The 18,739-nt window shown below is 34.7% G+C and overlaps 1 protein-coding gene across 1 annotated transcript; it reads left to right on the forward strand.

Annotated features, from left to right (window-relative positions):
• Positions 1-323: 323 nt before the first annotated feature.
• Positions 324-1,313, forward strand: LOC131554304 (uncharacterized). Its single transcript, XM_058799556.1, has 2 exons — positions 324-538; positions 653-1,313. Exons 1-2 carry the CDS (start codon positions 329-331, stop codon positions 1,310-1,312), a joined length of 870 nt encoding a protein of 289 aa, XP_058655539.1. The 5' UTR covers positions 324-328; the 3' UTR covers position 1,313.
• Positions 1,314-18,739: the final 17,426 nt, after the last annotated feature.

An 18,739-nucleotide genomic window follows, 5' to 3' on the forward strand; every position in this document is an offset into this window, starting at 1 on the left:
GAGAATAAGAGGAAGATCAAGGGCTGTAGTCTCAGATGAGATCAGAGCTACTGTAATTGATCATGTAGTAAATCATGGTCTCTCAATGAGAGGCTGGTCAGAGAGTGCAGCCAAATCTGCAACGCCTACAGTGGCATCTATTGTTAGAGTTTTCCGCAAACCAACAGGTAACTTGTATTCTGCAAGGGCATTTGACTGAGTTGCACATTACAGAAGTAAATAAACTTGTGTGTAATTGTTTTGCATTTCTGCTTAGGACTCAACGGTTACCTCACACAGGTGGGAGAGGAGGATGCTCACTGATGTGCAGGAAACTGCCATTGTTGATATGGTCATCAGAAACAATGGGATAAAACTCACTGAGATTCGAGACAGAGTCTTGGCAGACAATGTTACTTTTGCAAATATTCACAGTGTAAGCATAACAACAATTTCTAGAGTCCTGAAAAAACATCAGGTCAGGATGAAACAGTTGTACACTGTGCCTTTTGAGAGGAACTCTGAACATGTCAAGCAACTCAGGAACCAATATGTCCAGGTAAGATCACAATAAAATACAGAACTGTTTTTGAACAAAACCAAACACACACAAAGACCATTTTTACAAATTTACTACTGTAACAGCTTATGTTGCCTTGTGGATTTATTTTAGAGAGTCATGGAGATTGAAGACAGGCAAACACCCCACATTTCCATCTTTGTGGATGAGGCGGGTTTCAACTTGGCCAAAACACGGCGACGAGCGAGGAATGTGATTGGGAAGAGAGCCACAGTGAATGTCCCGGGCCAGAGGGGTGCCAACATCACAATGTGCACAGCAATATCCACTGATGGACTGCTGTTACACAAACCACTAATTGGGCCATACAACACTGAACGTCTCCTTGAGTTCCTGCATGATCTCTATGGAAGGGTTGTGCTAGGTGAGGAAAGGGATGCAGAGAGAAGGAATCAGCCAACATTTATAATTGTATGGGACACTGTGGCATTTCACCACTCCCATGCAGTCACCGAGTGGTTTGCGGCCCATCCCAGAATGGAGTCACTTTTCCTCCCACCTTACTCTCCATTCCTCAACCCCATAGAGGAATTATTTTCCTCATGGAGGTGGAAGGTTTATGACCACCATCCACATGATCAAATGTCCCTCCTGGACGCAATGAATGCTGGATGCCTGGACATATCAGCAGAAGATTGCCAGGGATGGATCAGGCATGGCAGAAGATTCTTTCCTAGGTGTATTGCCCTAGATGACATAAGATGTGATGTGGATGAGAACCTGTGGCCAAATGGAGAAGACCGAGTAGATTAGCGTTACTATTGTATCTGTATCAGTGGATGGTGTGTATACAAATTGTTGTATTTTGAAATTACTAAATTACTTATAAAATAAATAAACGACATAAAATATTGACGAATTCTGCATCATGTCTGATTCATTCCAGTAACATATATTGCAGTGAATTATAAACAGAGATGTGTCCTTGTTTTACACAAGAAAACATTGTATAATGCTACATGTTGTTAGTGTTTTTTAGGTCATTGTTTTGTGGGTGACAAAGTGTGTTTGTCGGCTGTCAACCTTTGCTGGAAGAATGAGTTGATTTGAGACCTGAATAAAGTGTTTTGGTAGTTGTAGTGCATTTTGAATGTGAAATGAACTGCTTTGCCAAGCTGAAAGTTGGTTAGGAGAACTGTGTGAAGAGTTTTGCAAAAGTGACCTAAGTATTGAGAAATGTGTCCTAGCGTCTGTAAAAAACTGTAAAATATATATATATATATATTTTTTTTTCAATCACTGACAGCAATTTCATTTTGCCAGTAAAGCCTTTACTGCTGCAATTCTGTCACTTTTCTTTTACATTCCATAATGTACTGATGATCCTTCACTATGCTGTACACATACTATCTAAAATTAATCCACTCTCACACACACAAAAAGGAACTTGCTGGCTGAATTATTATTATTATTGTCGTTATATTTTTTTAATGGATCTTAGATTGTATGTTCTATACAGGTCGAACTGAGACATGATATGTAATGCAGTTTTTTAATGCCATTAATTGTTAGCATTTTGACAGTCTATGCACTATAATTGACTACATGTTTCTGTTGGATAGAAAACCAGTGCTAATGTTTTGACCGAATGACTCAATTTTGAATTGGGCTTGCTGTGTTTTGATAGAGTTAGTATATGAAGAAAAAGGTATTCAGCATTTTGAAATGTAGAGTTTGTATTTATTTAACAAAATGTGGTTTTGGCCAGAAAAATAACGATTTGGCTAACTGTGTGATGTAGGTGTGTTGCTGTGTTAAGAGTTTAGAAAAAGTACTTTAAGTATTGGTAAACGCTTGTTACCATTTGAAAAAAAACCTGTAACCTTCAAAGATAAAAGTTCATAGTTTATGTAATGATCCCTGATGTTAGTATTTTTTAGATTAGTGTAGCTTCAGTATTGAACAATGCTTGTTAGCAATTGAAAAAAAAAAAAACTGTAACACAAATTTAAAATGATTGAACTTCTTTTACACACAAGCTCAACCAAGACCAAAACAATGTAATTTTACTGTCAAATTTTCGAATGCTTTCACACTGTATGTCAGAACAGATAACATCATGTTCTAAAACTAACGTATAGACTAAAGTCAAAGTGAGCAGCTGTTCATATTGTGAATTGAAAAAAAAAAAAAAAAGTTGAGCCAACTTAAAATTTTAAGGCAACCAGCTTCAGCAGATTTTTGAGTTTTCTCAACTTGTCGTTTTAAGTTTATACGATAAAAATTTGAGAATCTCCCACAAAAATAAGTTGAGCAAACTCAAAAATCTGCTGAAGCTGGTTGCCTTAAAATTTTAAGTTGGCTCAACTTTTTAAATTTTTTTACAGTGATATAAAACGCAGTTTTTACTTGCATATAATACAAAATTTGTCAGCGTGCATATGATACACAGTTTTCGCGTACATATGATACGCATCTACCCCACAACCCTAATCCTACCCATCGCGTAGCATATACACATCAAAGTCCATTTTTTGCGTATCAATACAACAAGTTTTCATTTTTATTTGGTGTACTATTTATACGCACTTTCATGAGATCGGGTTGGATATTTTTAGAAGATCTGCACCAAAGACTGGTGCCAGCGAAAGGGAGATGGAAGGATTTTGACCATCGTCCACAGGGTCAAATGTCCCTCCAGGATGCAATGGATGCTGAATGCCAAGACATCACAGCTGAACAATACCAGGAAGGATAAGGCATACCAAAAGATTCGGTAACACTTTATTTTAAGGTCTCTTAACTAGCTCCTTATTAGCATGTATATTAATATAATTTTAGCCATTTATTAGTTGTAATTAAGCACATATTAATGCCTTATTCTACATGACCTTATTCTACATCCCTAATCATACCCAATACCTAAACTTAACAACTACCGCACTAACTATTAATAACCAGCAAATTAGGAATTTATTGAGGGTAAAGTCGTAGTTAATAGTGAATAAGTGTTCCCTATTCTAAAGTGTTACCAAAGATTCTTCCCAAGAAGCCTTGCCAGAGAAGATATCAGGTGTGATATGGATGAGAACATGTGGCCAGACGCGGAAGACTGGGCAGATTAGATGATTTTTTATTCATTTATTTTTTTTTATATATTTTGTATTTTCACATAATAAATGACAGCTATATTGCATATTTTTGTTTTCCTGTAATCTTGTCTTGTTTCTTGTTGCATTCTTGTTTACTTTCTTGTCTTTCTAATATACTGTTGCAAATAAAGCCTTTTCTGCAGCAATTCTGTCTCTGTCTTTCCCCCCTTTCTGCAGCAAAATAAACAAAATGCATGCATTTACTAAACCCAACAAAACAAAAATTGTAGAGAGGCTTCAAAAGAAACTTTAGTGTAAAACACAATCTAGGATCAACGCAATATACTGTCTATTAAGGTCAGTCCTGACACCTAAAATAATGCAGTTTCTGTAATTCCATTTGATGTTAGTGTTTTTATGATATTGTGCTATGATCGACTAAATGTTCCTGTTGAAAGAGAGCATGTGTTAGTGTTTTGGAATAATAATTTGATTTTGAGACATGTTTGCAGTGTTTTGGTAGATGTATAGTATTGTGTTAGTGTATTATTGTAATTTGAAAATTAGTGTTAGAGTTTAGTTTGCAATGTGTGATTTTGAGCATGAAATTAACTGTTTTGTAAATTGTGTGTTGGTGTGTTAAGAGTTTAGGAAAATTGTTAGAAGTATTGAAAAAATTGTCATAGCGATCGTAAAAAACTGTAAGTCTTAAGATAAACAGAAAGCAAAAGTTAAAATAATATTTATACATTTTCACTCAAAGTCCAGACATTTGGATGGCAAATAAATTTACCATCAATAAAGTACTTTTTTTTTTTTTTTTTTACCAATGACAAGATAATAACTAAATAAACTCAAATAATTTTAGGGAAGTAAATGTCTGGCATATACTGTCTTCCATTCTTAACACAGTCAAATGAATGTGTTTGTTTGTAGAAGTTTAACACTCTATATCTCGGCTCTGAGTTTTGCATCTGTCTTGTATAAAGGACATCAAATAGAGACAGAGCAGCTGGAGTTGGGCAGCACCTGTTTCCTACACTTCCACTACACATGCAGTCCACAGGCTTCAAAGAGCCACAGGAGCTGACCTCTGCTGAGAGCAATGCCAGTATCAAACACACACAGAAGTCATGGAGACGCACATGACATTCATAGAGGAACACACCTCGATGCAGATAACTGAGAAGAGAAGTTCACTCAAAAATTAACATTTGCTGAAAATGTGCTCACCCTCAGGTCATCCAAGATGTAGATGAGTTTGTTTCTTCATCAGATTTGGATAAATGTAGCATTGCATCACTAATTCCTAAAAAAATTAACATCCGCTTACAAATTTTTGTTGTTTAAAAATGTTTGAAGAAACAAACTCATCCTAATCTTGGATGGTCTGAGGGTGAGCACATTTTCAGCAAATGTTCACTTTTGGGAGAAATGTTCCTTTAAAAGTTTATATTTTTGCTAATATGGACCGTTACCAATCAACTTATAGTAATAAGCATTTATGCTGATCCTAAAAAGTAAAAGTTTAGCTATTTCAGCCCGACATCATGGCAATTCGTACATATTTTACGAGGTGGTTAATTCGCACGACCTCACTCGTACAAATTCCTAAATCGTACGCATTTTACAAGTTGCACAAATTGTATGAATTTGTACGAATGACCTACACCTAACCTAAACCTACCCGTCACTGGGGTCTAGAGTGAGGTCGTATGAATTAGCCTCCTCGTAAAATACGTACGAATTGGTCGTGAGATAGCATTGGCTATTTTGCTAAACCATGCTACTTTAATAATATTATTTCATTTTGCACTTATTTTTTTTTTTTATTTAACAATTTAGCATTTAAACTGTAATATATAATATAATAAAATATAAAGCAAAACAAAATGAAGTTTTTTATTTATTTATTTATTTTTTTTACATCCAAACAATTATACTGCAATTATAAATTTTATTATGGTGAGATTTTCACAAATGATGTATGTTCACCAAACTCATTTCCCTAAACATCAGAGGGAGGGGAGGCTGTGAACAGGTGCGATAAGACACAAAACAAGCAGATCCAGGAAGAGGCTGATATTCCCAAACAGCCACCTGCTGACAGGACAGATAGTGTGAGACTCAAAACAACAGCACAGAGCAGATGAGAGACGCTGTGAGGCAGAACACGGTGTATGTGAACCACGTGTTTGTGAGCTGGATTCATGTTTTCACAGATTACTGCCATTCACACAGACTGTGTTTATTATGTGCTTATCTAAAACAGCAGAGCTGGTTCCACAAAAACAGCAGAATAAAAGTGTTATCACGGCTCTCCTGATGGATAAACCATGATAAACATGGTGATTCTTGAGCCACTGTTTTAGAATCAGTAACTTATGCTATTAGGTTATTATTTACAATATTACATGTTAATAAGATAATAATTCACATTAACATAATACCTTGTTTGTTTGTTTTTTAAAGTAACATGCACTGTTATTGTGATTTTGCAGTACTGTGATTAAGTGGAGCTCATGTAAACAGAACACTGTACTTATGTCAAAGTAAAGGTTTTTCTGTTGTTGTTTTCTCCCACATACAAAAATGTTGTATACTAACTAGCTAAAATTGTTATGGTACTAACTTTTTCATAAATGTTTTAAAGACAATTTATTTTTCCAAGTTTTCCAGTTTTTTCATCCAACAAGTCAGCATCTCAAATTATTATATCACTATTTTCATATTATGCACATAGCTTTATATTTGCAATGTGGTAAAAACTATTTTTTTTTCTTTCTTCAAGTTAAGTTAATTTTAGCAAGTTTAGATTTTTGATTAATTTTAGTTATTATTATTATTATTATTGACACATTTATCACAATTTTAGCATTTTTTATATGTACATTTTAATTACTTCAATATGGAAATCTTGTAGTTTGGCAAAAAGTTTCAAAGTAGCTTCTCAACACTGGTGCACACTGAGTCTGTAACAACATAATTTATCACTTACAGTTTTTTTTTTTTTTTTTTTCTCAACTACTTACACACATTTTCAAAACTTTGCCTCTCTTTTTCAAAACTTTACACAAATCCAAGAATTGCACACACAAAATGCAAAATGCCTCACATCTCGTGCAAAATGAAGCTCTGCTTTGAAAATATCACAAATACATCACAAAAGCAAACATTTGTCTTACATTGCAAACACCTACATGGAGAATTGTGTGTTGTGTTTTGCAAAAAGTTTTATAAAATTGAAAACTGTGTCAAAAAGAATTAGTGTGTTTTCTGTAAGGGGTTGGTTTAGGGTTAGGGGATAGAAAATATTGTTTGGTCAGTATAAAAACAATATAAGTCTATGGGAAGTCCCCACAATTCACAGAAACAAATGCGTGTGTGTGTGTGCACTCTGTGGGAAAGGACTCGGGGGTCAGTGGTTTGTGAGTGACAGCAGGAAGGTAATGAGTCTGAATGTGAGCTGTAGTTTTACAGCTGAGACTTGTCCTCTTTATTTGTGAGGGTCTGAGTGGGTGGCCAATCACTGATAAACATTAATGATCACTCAGAGATAAAGCATCCTGATCGATCAGTCAATCAGACATATTTCTGCATCTGTCTAATAAAACACTTTTTTAACATTTAGAAAATGCATATGTGCATAATTTTATTCAGAGACTCAAACTGAGCAAAAATATGCAATTTGGAGATAACAGTAACAGTATAGCAGATCCTTACATAAAATGATCTAAATATGGCAATAATATGTCTCAGTAAGATGAGATTGAAATGATCCAAACATATAATGCAATGATGATTGAGAGATGAAGAAATAAACGCTCCTCAGAAGATGTGAGATGAAGATCATTCCTCCGCTGAGGAACAGTGAAAGTAAAGCTTCTGGAAACAAACGCTCCTCAAAAGATCCTGATGATCAGATTTGAGACGCACTGATTTTTCTAGAAAATGATTGATGGAGAATCAAGTAAAGCTGAGCTGCTTCAGTCCAGAAAGTGTTCATCTGGAGATATTACTGCAGTTATTCTGACGCTTACTTGATCAAAATCAGTCAAGATTTGACACGAGAAGCAGCAGCTGAAGCTGGACACTTGTACAATTACACTAAAATAGGTTTTACTGGATAAACAACTCTAAACTATTAATCAGACGACAGAAGGCTTGGAGTAGATTGTGAGTTACAGGTTTAACAGCAAAGTTTTAATCACGCCTCATTAGAGGATTTATAAATGTCATGTATCAAATATAATGCAGTAGGAGGGAGGATATTTCTGTTAGAATTATTTAATCTCTATAATGAAACGTATACTGTATCCAACAGGACTTGATTGGATCATTAAATGTCACCAATTGGTTAATATTATTTTTCCGCCCACATGACCTCGATTATATCAACAGAAGGAAAAATCAAAGGTCAAGAAATGCATTAAAATAAACTTTGTTTTTTTTCTTTACAATAACATTCACTGATAAATTGTGCACAATAGGACCAGATAACGGATTCATTAAGAATGTTAACAGGGTCCATTCTGATTTCATGTTGACTTTATAGACTCACAGTGTGATGGGTTTAGTTTGTCACAGTCCGTTTGTGTCTTTAATGATGTCTTAATGACATCAAGATGTTTGTGCCGTGTGCGGCAGTAGCGTAGCTCACTAAATATTATAACTCTCACATATGTGACAAAAATGAGTCAAATGTATTTTATGGTGACTACGGCCTGGTGTGTGTGTGTGTGCGTGTGTATGTACATATGCATGTGTGTGTGTGTGTGTGTGTGTGTGTGTACGTATGTATGCATGTGTGTGTGTGTGTGTGTGTGTGTGTGTGTGTGTGTGTGCGTGTGTATGTACATATGCATGTGTGTGTGTGTGTGTGTGTGTGTGTGTGTGTACGTATGTATGCATGTGTGTGTGTGTGTCTGTGTGTGTACGTACGTATGCATGTGTGTGTGTGCATGTGTGTGTGTGGTGAGAGTGTTGAAAGCACTGAGGTTACCGGTAGGTTGAGTGTTTGTGTGATCAGTGCCGGTTTCAACCAGCAAAATAGGTGGTTGGAAATCAAAGCGGACACACACACACACACACACTCCTGCACCTGATCTTCATTTTTCAATTTGTAGCCAATCTTCGTACAATTGGGCACCAAATTAAAACGTAAACAGCGCAGATATCCATCTTGTTTACTTCAAAGCCGGAGCCGGGCCCCTCCTCACACTCACTTACAGTCATGGCTCAGTTCCTCCCGCTGCGTCTGCATTAGTCGTAATCAAGTGCTTGTTTGAAGCAGTTATCTTCTGACCGCCTGCAGAGCTCTGATGATGACAAGTGACGGAGCGTCCCGAGCCAAACACAAACTCACCTCCACATCAGTGCGCAGCCAAAGGAAGCTCTCGCTCCAAAAAAAAGGAAAAAAAAAGATTAGTATGTACGTCATTTGACTTATTTGCTACCTATATCTGTTTTGTTAACTGTATTCCAGTGTGGGGATTGCTGTACATTTGATATGTGTGTTATAGTTTGTTTCCATTGTTCTCTTTGTAACATACAATAGACATGTTTCATGTGTCCTTCTATATAACTCTTCTAAAACAAAAAAGATTTAAAAAGATTTAAATGTTATCTATGTAAATATAATTCACAGTTCATTTGGCTGTTGTAGATTATGGCAATAACAACACCACAGAAATCAAGGGGTCCAAGTTTTCTGTGAGTGGATTTAGAGATGGATGGATGGATGGGTAGATAGATAGATAGATAGATAGATGTAGCATGCAAACAGTGACACGTAAATCAACAAATGATACAGTAACTAATAAATCTTTAAAGCCAACGCTGCATTACAGTCAGGCAAGCATTTCCCTAATATACAAGCCTCCATTTAATTTCCATTATCATTCAACATGACCTCTGGATTGCTTTCAGTTAGTCTATATTGGCAGAGAGCAGGTTTTGAAATACATTTTATTCTGGGACGATATTGCATTGCATCACAGTAACAGATGTGTTTCCTCTTAAACACTGAAGGTGTTTAGCTGCATGTCAGTGGATGTTTTATATGGTTATCTGTACAATGCATTGTCATAACGTAATAATACATGAGTGTTCTGGTGTGCAAATCATAATATTCCTCAACTGTGGCTTCTGGCTTTTCACTTGAACCTTTAGCCTGAGTGTGTGTGTGTGTGTGTGTGTGTGTGTGTGTGTGTGTGTGTGTGTGTGTGTGTGTCTGTGTGTGTGTGTGTGTGTGTGTGTGTGTATGTGTGGCTCCTGAGGAACCTCCGGCATGTAAAGTAGCTGTGGAAGAAAGAGCTCATTGTGTGCTTACATGTCAGGCACACGTTTCCCATCTGACCATTTGATTCAAGGTGTCAAGAGTATCAGCAGAGCGAAAACACACTCTGTCTTCTCCAACCTTCAACAACCTTGAGAAATATGGCAGAAATTAGGTCATAATAATAGCCAATGCCACTGAAATGCTATAGATATAATATATATCTACATAAACAGATCTAAACACAGCCTGAGAGGAAGAATAGTGTGTGTTTACAGTTTTTTTTTTCAGCTGTTTACACACATCTTCATAACTTTGCCTCTTTTTTTTTTTTTGTTTCAAAACTTTACACACCAATCCAAGAATTGCTTCTCAAAAGCACATCTCAAAAGCAAACATTTGCAAACACCTTTGCCATAATTTTAATTCCTGTTAGATTTGTGTGTTACACAGAGAATTGTGTGTTGTGGTTTGCAAAAAGTGTTTTATGAAACTGAAAACTGAGTCAAAGTCTGAGAATTAGTGTATGGTTTTGCAGATTTGGTGTGTGCTTCTGCTGTTTGAGTGTCAGCTTTCAGAAATTGTGTGACAAAGAAAGATTTTGTGTGTCAGCGGTTGAAAAAACTGCAATATTATGGCAAAGGTGTTTGCAAATGTTTGCTTTTGAGATGTGTTTGTGATATTTTGAATGCAATGCTTCATTTTGCAAGAGATGTGAGGATATTCAGTCAGTCTGAATATTAAACATTTGTATATAATGTATAATGCATTATAATACAATGTATAAAGGTTACATTCTAAAGGTTATTAAGGGGTATAATGCATTATAATTATTCATAATGTGCGTTGTAATACATATCTTGTAAATAATTATAACCAAATTTAAAATGCAAAGTGTAACAATGAATTTATAGGTGTGTTATAATGTATTAACTGTGATTACAATTATTCATGAGATTGTACAATGCATTGTAAGATGCATTGCAAGGCATAATTAATGCATTAAAACTACTTTTACAATACATTATACATAAAGACTTGAAGTAATGTGTTATCAAAGTTTGAGGCCATGCAGTCTCTCAGACAGACAGATATATTGCTATAGTTTTGCAATTGTTAGTATGTTTTATCACGTTACTAGCATGTTTCAATCTTACTTTTTCCAATCCACTGAAATAATGACTTGAATTAAATTGCATCTGTAATCACTTCCAGATCAAACTGGAAATGGAAAGTTTTATGGGATACAGTATTCTATGCAGTGTGCTCTATGGTATAATAATTGTGTTAGACTATCCAGGTTTTTAATTCATATGTAAAATTCACATAATATGCACAGTCTACATCATCTACAGCAGAAGGAGTGAGAGTAGTATGCTGTCCCATACATAGACAGTGTCTGAAAAACTCTTTCTATTTCTGTCTGTCAAGACATCTGGGTTTGGGCCACACATGCTACGAATTAGACCTGCGTATGACATATTCAGAAAGTAGCAGCACATTTGACACATTTCTCTTTCTCGCTTCATCCCGCCCTTTCTCTCTGTTTGTGTATGCTGCACTTTGTCCACAGGCCAGACATCTATTGTCTTATTGTTGGACATCTTGATAGGCTAGAGTTCAGTCCGCTGTTTTTCCTTCTCTGTCCATAGAAAGCAATTGATCTCAATCAACAGGCCATTATCTTCAGCAGGCAATTATCCACATTGTCACTTTTGCATTTGACCCTGCGACCCCAGCAGATCACCGGGGCCTGGAGAAACCTGAGCAGCCGCCTCTAACCTTCCCAGCTCGTGGAGGCCCCTGGGGGCCCTTTGCCAAACAGACTCAGGGAAAAAAAATCCATTACTGAACCAACAACCAGACTGTGGCATAGTAACGTCTCCTGGGTAATGTGTGTAACAAGAACGCTGAGTGAAGTCTCTCTACAAGTCCAATCCCCATCAGACGCGTCTGTATTTTATTCTGAAAGCGGTTGGCTTTATTTGGAAGAGCGTCATGCAGACAATACTTACGTACTTGTTGACACGTCAGCATGAGGGAAATAAACAACTGTTTCTATTGGCCACTCTGAAGGTTTCTGAATGATGTTGAAAGGAGTTGCACCACATATAGGAAATACAAATCCCAGATGACACCTCTTTAATGTCTTAATTGTTTCTTCTAGACAGTGAAATCAAAAGGAGACTTTTCTTATTTCTTCTGCTCCTCATAATTTACTGAAAATAAGGCAGTGGCCATCTCAAATGTGTGTCCTCTGGAGAAGAGATTGGAGATACCAAAGTCTGCAAACAGAAGTCCAGGAGCTCAATATGAACTCATGCATTGCTCTCCAAAGACCAGAGGATCTGAGCTGCCTGCATTCACTGGGGGGAAATAAATAACTAAATATATACATAAAATACCCCCCACACACACCAAAAAATAAATAAATAATAATAATAATAATTTATTACATTTATTTGTTTCTACATTTAATACCCTGAAAAAGTCAACATCAATGAATCAAGTAACAACAACATAATTTGTTCATGTAACTTCCACATCATCAAGTTAAGTTATTTGGAACCGAATTAATTAAATTAAATAGTCTCACAGTGATTTATATGGCTCCCAGGAAGAATTTCATTCATTAAATTTTACATACAGTGCCTTGCAAAAGTACACAACAATGACAAAGCAAAACAAATGTGTGACAACTTTGAGAATTTATTAAAAAGGAAAAACTGAAGTAATCATTCGGTAACACTTTATTTTATGGTATCTTAACGAGTTGCTAATTAGCATGCATATTAATAGAATATTAGCCATTTATTAGTAGTAATTAAGCACGTATTAATGCCTTATTCTACATGACCTCATTCTACATCCCTAATCATACCCAATACCTAAACTTAACAACTACGTTACTAACTATTAATATATTAATATAAATATTAACTGCATACTTTTTGTTACATCATTGAGTTATATAACAAACTGTTGCAATAGCACATATATTAGCATGCTAAATACTAAGTCTACTGCTCAAGTAAAGCAATAAACAAATCTTTGTTTAGCCTTTAAGTCCCAAAGTGTATATTCGAGTACTTAATTGTTTTACATTCACCCTACATTAATTTATTAGATTGATCATTTTAGATAATATATTATAACCTAATATCACTACAAACAAAAGTCAAACAATATAAAAGTAATGTTCACTTAAGAAAAAAAATGAAAACCTTCTGTTACAGTTTATATTTACTTTAGTTTACTTGCTATAAAATATGCATATTTTAAAATCTTGCTTTTTTAAAATATGCATAATAATAATAAAGCACCAGAAAATAAATAAAACCTACAACTCACTCAGTTGTCAAGTTAAACATACTATGCAAATACAATTATTTCATTTAATGTATTCTAGGCGGAGTTATTTGCTTTTAATCAAACTGAACAAAACAGGTTTAAACCAAAAATCACGATTTCAGTATGTAAATGTACTTTAAATTAAACACAGTTTTTTTTATTTTTTTTATTGTATTTATTTTTTTTTCTCAGTGATCTCTTATTGTATTTGTTTATTGTCATTATGCAAGCCCATTTTATTTTTAGATGACATTTGCAAGCATGTCTTTGTTGATAGGCATCTTTCTTGATCGACGTGGATACTTTCTGCAGATGCGAGTGAAATGGTTTGATGTGGATGGGATGTAGCGGTTTGCTTGCGCACATGGCATTTGTTGTGTGTTTGTGTAGCTCGAGTCTGACGAGAGCCTCCACGTAAATGAAAAGCAGGGTTTCCTGTTCGATTACCTGAGCTCTGGCTTCCTGCTGCTTACACAGACCTTCCCCTGACACAATCAGATCTGGAGCCCAGTCAACTCCTGCCTGCTGAGCTACGCATCAACATCCATAAAACACTAAGTCAATCCATACGGCAAAAAGAGAGATTTTTTTGTGCCCAAAATATATATTTTAAATATATACTGTAAAGAGTAAAGCTCTGTGAAATATACTTCTAAATAGACAATACATTTAGGTCAACCGTCATATACCAACATATATTTCAAAATGTATTTTAGTGGTGATAAAATACATTTACAGTCTTACAGTAGCTACATTTAGGCTAAATACAAATAAAGTTTTTCTTCAAATGTGATTTATGTGAATTAATTTTCTTGGATTTAAATATTTATAGGAAAAATACATTTTAAATGCTTTTAAAAATAAAATATTTACATATATATATATATATATATATATATATATATATATATATATATATATATATATATATATATATATAATACATTATATTTGATATTAAAAAATATATTTTCAGAAATATAAAAAATGGACCAAAATATATTGGTAGAATTTATTATTATTATTATTATTATTATTATTATTATTTATTCTTCTTTCGGTTCAATCTGGCTTTGTGCCCTAGGGTTCGTAGCCACGATCTCTGGACTCCTTAGGTTTCTCATCCCTAATCCTGATATATGCAGTGAATGTAATTGCTCTGTAAAATCAGATTGAGACTAAGCTCTTTTCCACAGCACTGAAGGCATATGTTTGTCCTTGTTTTCTGCTGAGACATTCACACCCAGAGACTGATGTCATTTCATGCAAGCAAAGAGCTCCATCACATTTTCAGATATCCTTTCAGCTTTCTTCTGGATTACTCATTATTCTTTCATTCATTACTCATGTGCAACAAAACCAAAAAACCTCCTTATTTCCCCAGAGCGGTTCTTTTCTCTACATTACAGGCTAAAGTGCATGCTGTGACTTTTCTATGAACTGATCATAACAGTATTTTTGTGTTTTGTCTTTTTTTGTGGGAAAACATGTGCATTCAAAAAAGGGAAATACTCGCAGGAGGGAAAAGAGCACAAATATGAATGCCTGTCTTTAAACACCTCAATGGTCCATGGAACAGGACTTGGCAGTGCTGCGGCATGTGAGTAATATCCTTCTGTAAGCAGCAGTTACGTTTGGGAGACTGGCAATAAATGGCTCTTGTGAAATGGAAGTGTGAGGAAGGGGACCGTGCCGTCAACATTATACGCTGTTATGGAAATAGCAAATAAGACATAATGGCGCTCTGTGTGTTACATTTTAGAGGAAAAATAAAATAGCTTTGTCATCTCGCAAAACAAAATAAAGGATTATAACTTTTACTTGATGCAGTTTAAAGGAATAGTTTAAAAGAAACTCTGGAACTAACATTTTCGTGTTATTTCAACATTTAAATTATTTTTTTAAAGGGATCATGCACCTTTGAGATCAATGTCAAAAATGCCAATGGTTCTTGCATGTCTCATAACTAAATGCAAATTTTAAAATGCATAAGTGCATATGTGATTTTATAGGTGCAGCAGAAATGAATAGCTTCTTAAATGTCAGTCTGGCACAAAGCTACTGTATGCCTTTTGAGGATTGAAATACAGCATACGAGTCATATTAACTGCGTTTATGGTGCTTATTTGGAGCATTACAGCATCTGTCACCATTAACTTTAATTGTATGGAAACGAGCAGTGTGGGCATTCTTCAGAATGTCTCCTTTTGTGCACCACAGAAGAAAATAAGTCGGTTACACTTCATTTTCAGTCCACTTCAGCCATTTTACTAGTAAGTAATTTTGCAGCTACACCCATACTGCAAGCAAGCATGCAATCAATCAATCAATTAATCAATCAATAAATTCCAGGGGAATAAATAAATAAATAAATAAATAAATAAATAAATAAATACATACATAAATACATACATAAATACATACATACATACATACATACATACATAAATAAAATACAATCTGAAATTACCAGTCTTACATTAGTCTAAATGCAAACTTGGATGGAATAGCCTACTAGAGATCAAAACTAGATTTATAATGATTTAAAAATGTTTATTTTTTACATACATTATTTATTTATTTATTTATTATTAAATTTTTGTGTGTGTGTTTGTTTGTTTGTTTTCATTGTACATTTTCTTTGGTGTTTTTTTTAATGTAAATTAATTTTCTTGGACTGTAATATATGAAGGGTAAATATATATTTTAAATGCATTTAAAAATCAATTTGTATTTCTAAAATATATTTATAAAAATATACAAACAATTGGCCATATGTTTAATCAACATATATATATATATATATATATATATATATATATTTTTTTTTTTTTTTTTTGCTGTTTGAGAAAATAATCTTACTCTAAACTATGTAATTATCAAAATAATTTTGTCCCAGTACAGTAAGTCACACTTGGTTTGTAATATAATTAGGGTGAGTACATGACTTATGTGACTTATGAATAACTTATCTTTTCTGGATAAACCGTTCCTTGAACATTACTATAAAAGACTGTGATGCATATAGTTTCCAAAACTTTCTTTTATAACTGAAACTCTGAATCATTCAGTTCTCTTCAGAACTGAGATCCAGATGACTGCACTCTGCTGTTGTAATATCCTCTGGAGTGTCTGGGTGATGGTGAGGCATCCTTGTGCGATCTGCAGGGGAGTTCTTGTAATCCCCGTACTTCCTCTTTTAAGCCTCTTCTTCTCGCCATCACCCTGCTGGAGTAACTATTCTTGGGAAAAGCATCTTCCTCATTTCCCTCTTCTCCCACAGCTCTGGGAGATGTGCTTCAGAAAGTGCCCGGGGCACAACAGCGCTTGTGTGGGAGAGATCTAGAGGTCAGCGACCGCAGCGAGGCCACGCAGAACACCTAACTCAAGGCAGAAGATGCAAACAGAAAGCAGAGCTGAGACAGGGGTCTGCTGAGGGTCAGGACATCGGTTGAGAGACCTGAGCAGCATTCTTGGCCATCGAGCCGCTGAGAAAGAAAGTATGGCTGAAGGCCGCTGGCATTTGTGTGTTTCTCATTTTGACTGCACAGGTCATCGTGAGAAAAAAGACATTCCTCAACATATTCTCCTTTCGTGAAAAAGCAAGCAAGTGTAAGCGTTCCAGTGATAACCTCTAAAAGAGTAGGCAACAACATATCAGTCTTACAAGTCAGTCTTAAGAAAGACATATATGATTAGGCTGTTTTATGGTCATGTCCACCAGACACATCTCTTACTATTAGTAATAAATTGACTCCCCAACATATATTTTACAGATAAGTAGGCAAAATAAGTTTATTACAATCATGGCCCTATATAGAAGGAAAAATAATAATTTTTATTATTTTTAAATCATTTTAATATATTTTTAAATACATTTCAAAGTATATAAAAAATGCCAAAAATAAAAAAAAATTGTGAATATATTTTGGCCTTTTCTTTTCTTTTCTTTTCTTTTCTTCTTTGTATATATTTAAACATATATGTTTTAAAAATATAAACATATATATATATTAAAGCACATAGCCTCCATATATTTCAATCCAAGAACATACATTTACATTTGTCACATTTGAATAAAAACATTATTTGTTGTCTCTAACATGTGTGAACATATAACACATTTTACAAAAATCAGCAAGGAACATACATTACAATGTTCCCAAAATAAATAAATACATAAATATATGAATGAATGAATGAATGAATGAAAGACCGAATGAACAAAAAATAAATAAATAAACATAATTAAATAATTGTAAATCTAGTTTTGATGTCTTACTGTAAGATTGGATTTTTTATTTTTATTTTTTCAACTGAAATACATTATGAAATATATTTTTGTATGAACATTGGTAGTAAATATACTTTTGATTTCAAAAATATATTTCATTGTGCTTTACTTTTTACAATGTATATTTAGCATATATGTAAAGACAAATTTACATTTGTTTATTATATATATACATATATATATATATATATATTTATTTATTTTTTTATTTTTATTTTTTTCTGTGATGTTTCAAATTGACATACTCCTTTCAATGTTGTAAACCAACAACTTGTGTATCATCCATAAATTTATATAAAGTTTCACACTTGTAAATAAGACTTAAAACTCTACAATATTGCTGAGTCTATTTAAATATGCATTTACAGAAGCAAACGACTTAGTTTTACTGTGCGGACAACTTTGTTATGGCTAAAGTGTTTTAGGGTAAAACCCTCAAATAGAAAGTTTTATAAAGAAAAATCTATAAAACTTTTTGACCTCACTAACTGATTAGTCATTGTTTGATCCTCCTGACCCAATGAAGGTTGATTAGTGGTGAAAAATTATTTTTGCATTATGCAAGCAAGACATGTATGGTTTTATTATAAGAGCATGTTGGTTAGGGTTGTATGCTAGTAGGAGTCTTGATGAGGACTATGCTAGCTTATGAAAGGGGCTTGAGCCGCTAGATCGGCTGATATGGCGTGAATAATTTCCAGTCGGATGAAATGTAGCCATCCATGACGCATAGCCTTAAACCTCGCAACTTTTCTGCATTTAAAAACGTGAACAAGTATGTGTGATGTTTCCAGTGATAGCAGAGCAGTAGTAGGTCAAAAGTTGATTTTTGGTAACATTTATGTTGAAGATCTTTCTGTGACTGCAGTGATGTTTATCAATCCTAGCAAGCAAGCAAGAGGTTTAGTATTTTATTCAAAGAAGTCAGCACACCGATGGGAGTTGGGTTGAGGACTCTGCCAGCTTGTGGCGGTTGAACTGCGAGGTTGCCTGATATGGCATAAGTAATTTCCACTCGGATGGAACTCAGCCATCCATAATGCACGACCTTAAACCTTGCACCGAATAGGAAAAAAAAAACTTGGTTTGGCTCCAGTTCTGACTGGATCCTGTCTGCATTTCCAATAAAGTGGATTTGTCGCTGGGCGGAATGCCTTAGCGGCGGAGTCCGAGCTGCTCTCCGGCTGATAAATAGCCTTTGTGAGGGGAGGCGAACGACAGGAAGA

The sequence above is a fragment of the Onychostoma macrolepis genome, chromosome 02 (genome assembly GCF_012432095.1).
Source record: "Onychostoma macrolepis isolate SWU-2019 chromosome 02, ASM1243209v1, whole genome shotgun sequence".
NCBI lineage: Eukaryota > Metazoa > Chordata > Actinopteri > Cypriniformes > Cyprinidae > Onychostoma > Onychostoma macrolepis.

Excerpts from the sequence above, each read along its gene's own strand:
- LOC131554304 (XM_058799556.1), top strand. The coding sequence starts at position 329 with ATGGTCATCAGAAACAATGGGATAAAACTCACTGAGATTCGAGACAGA. Across the intron at positions 539-652 it reads TCAGGAACCAATATGTCCAG|AGAGTCATGGAGATTGAAGA; the intron begins GTAAGATCACAA and ends GATTTATTTTAG.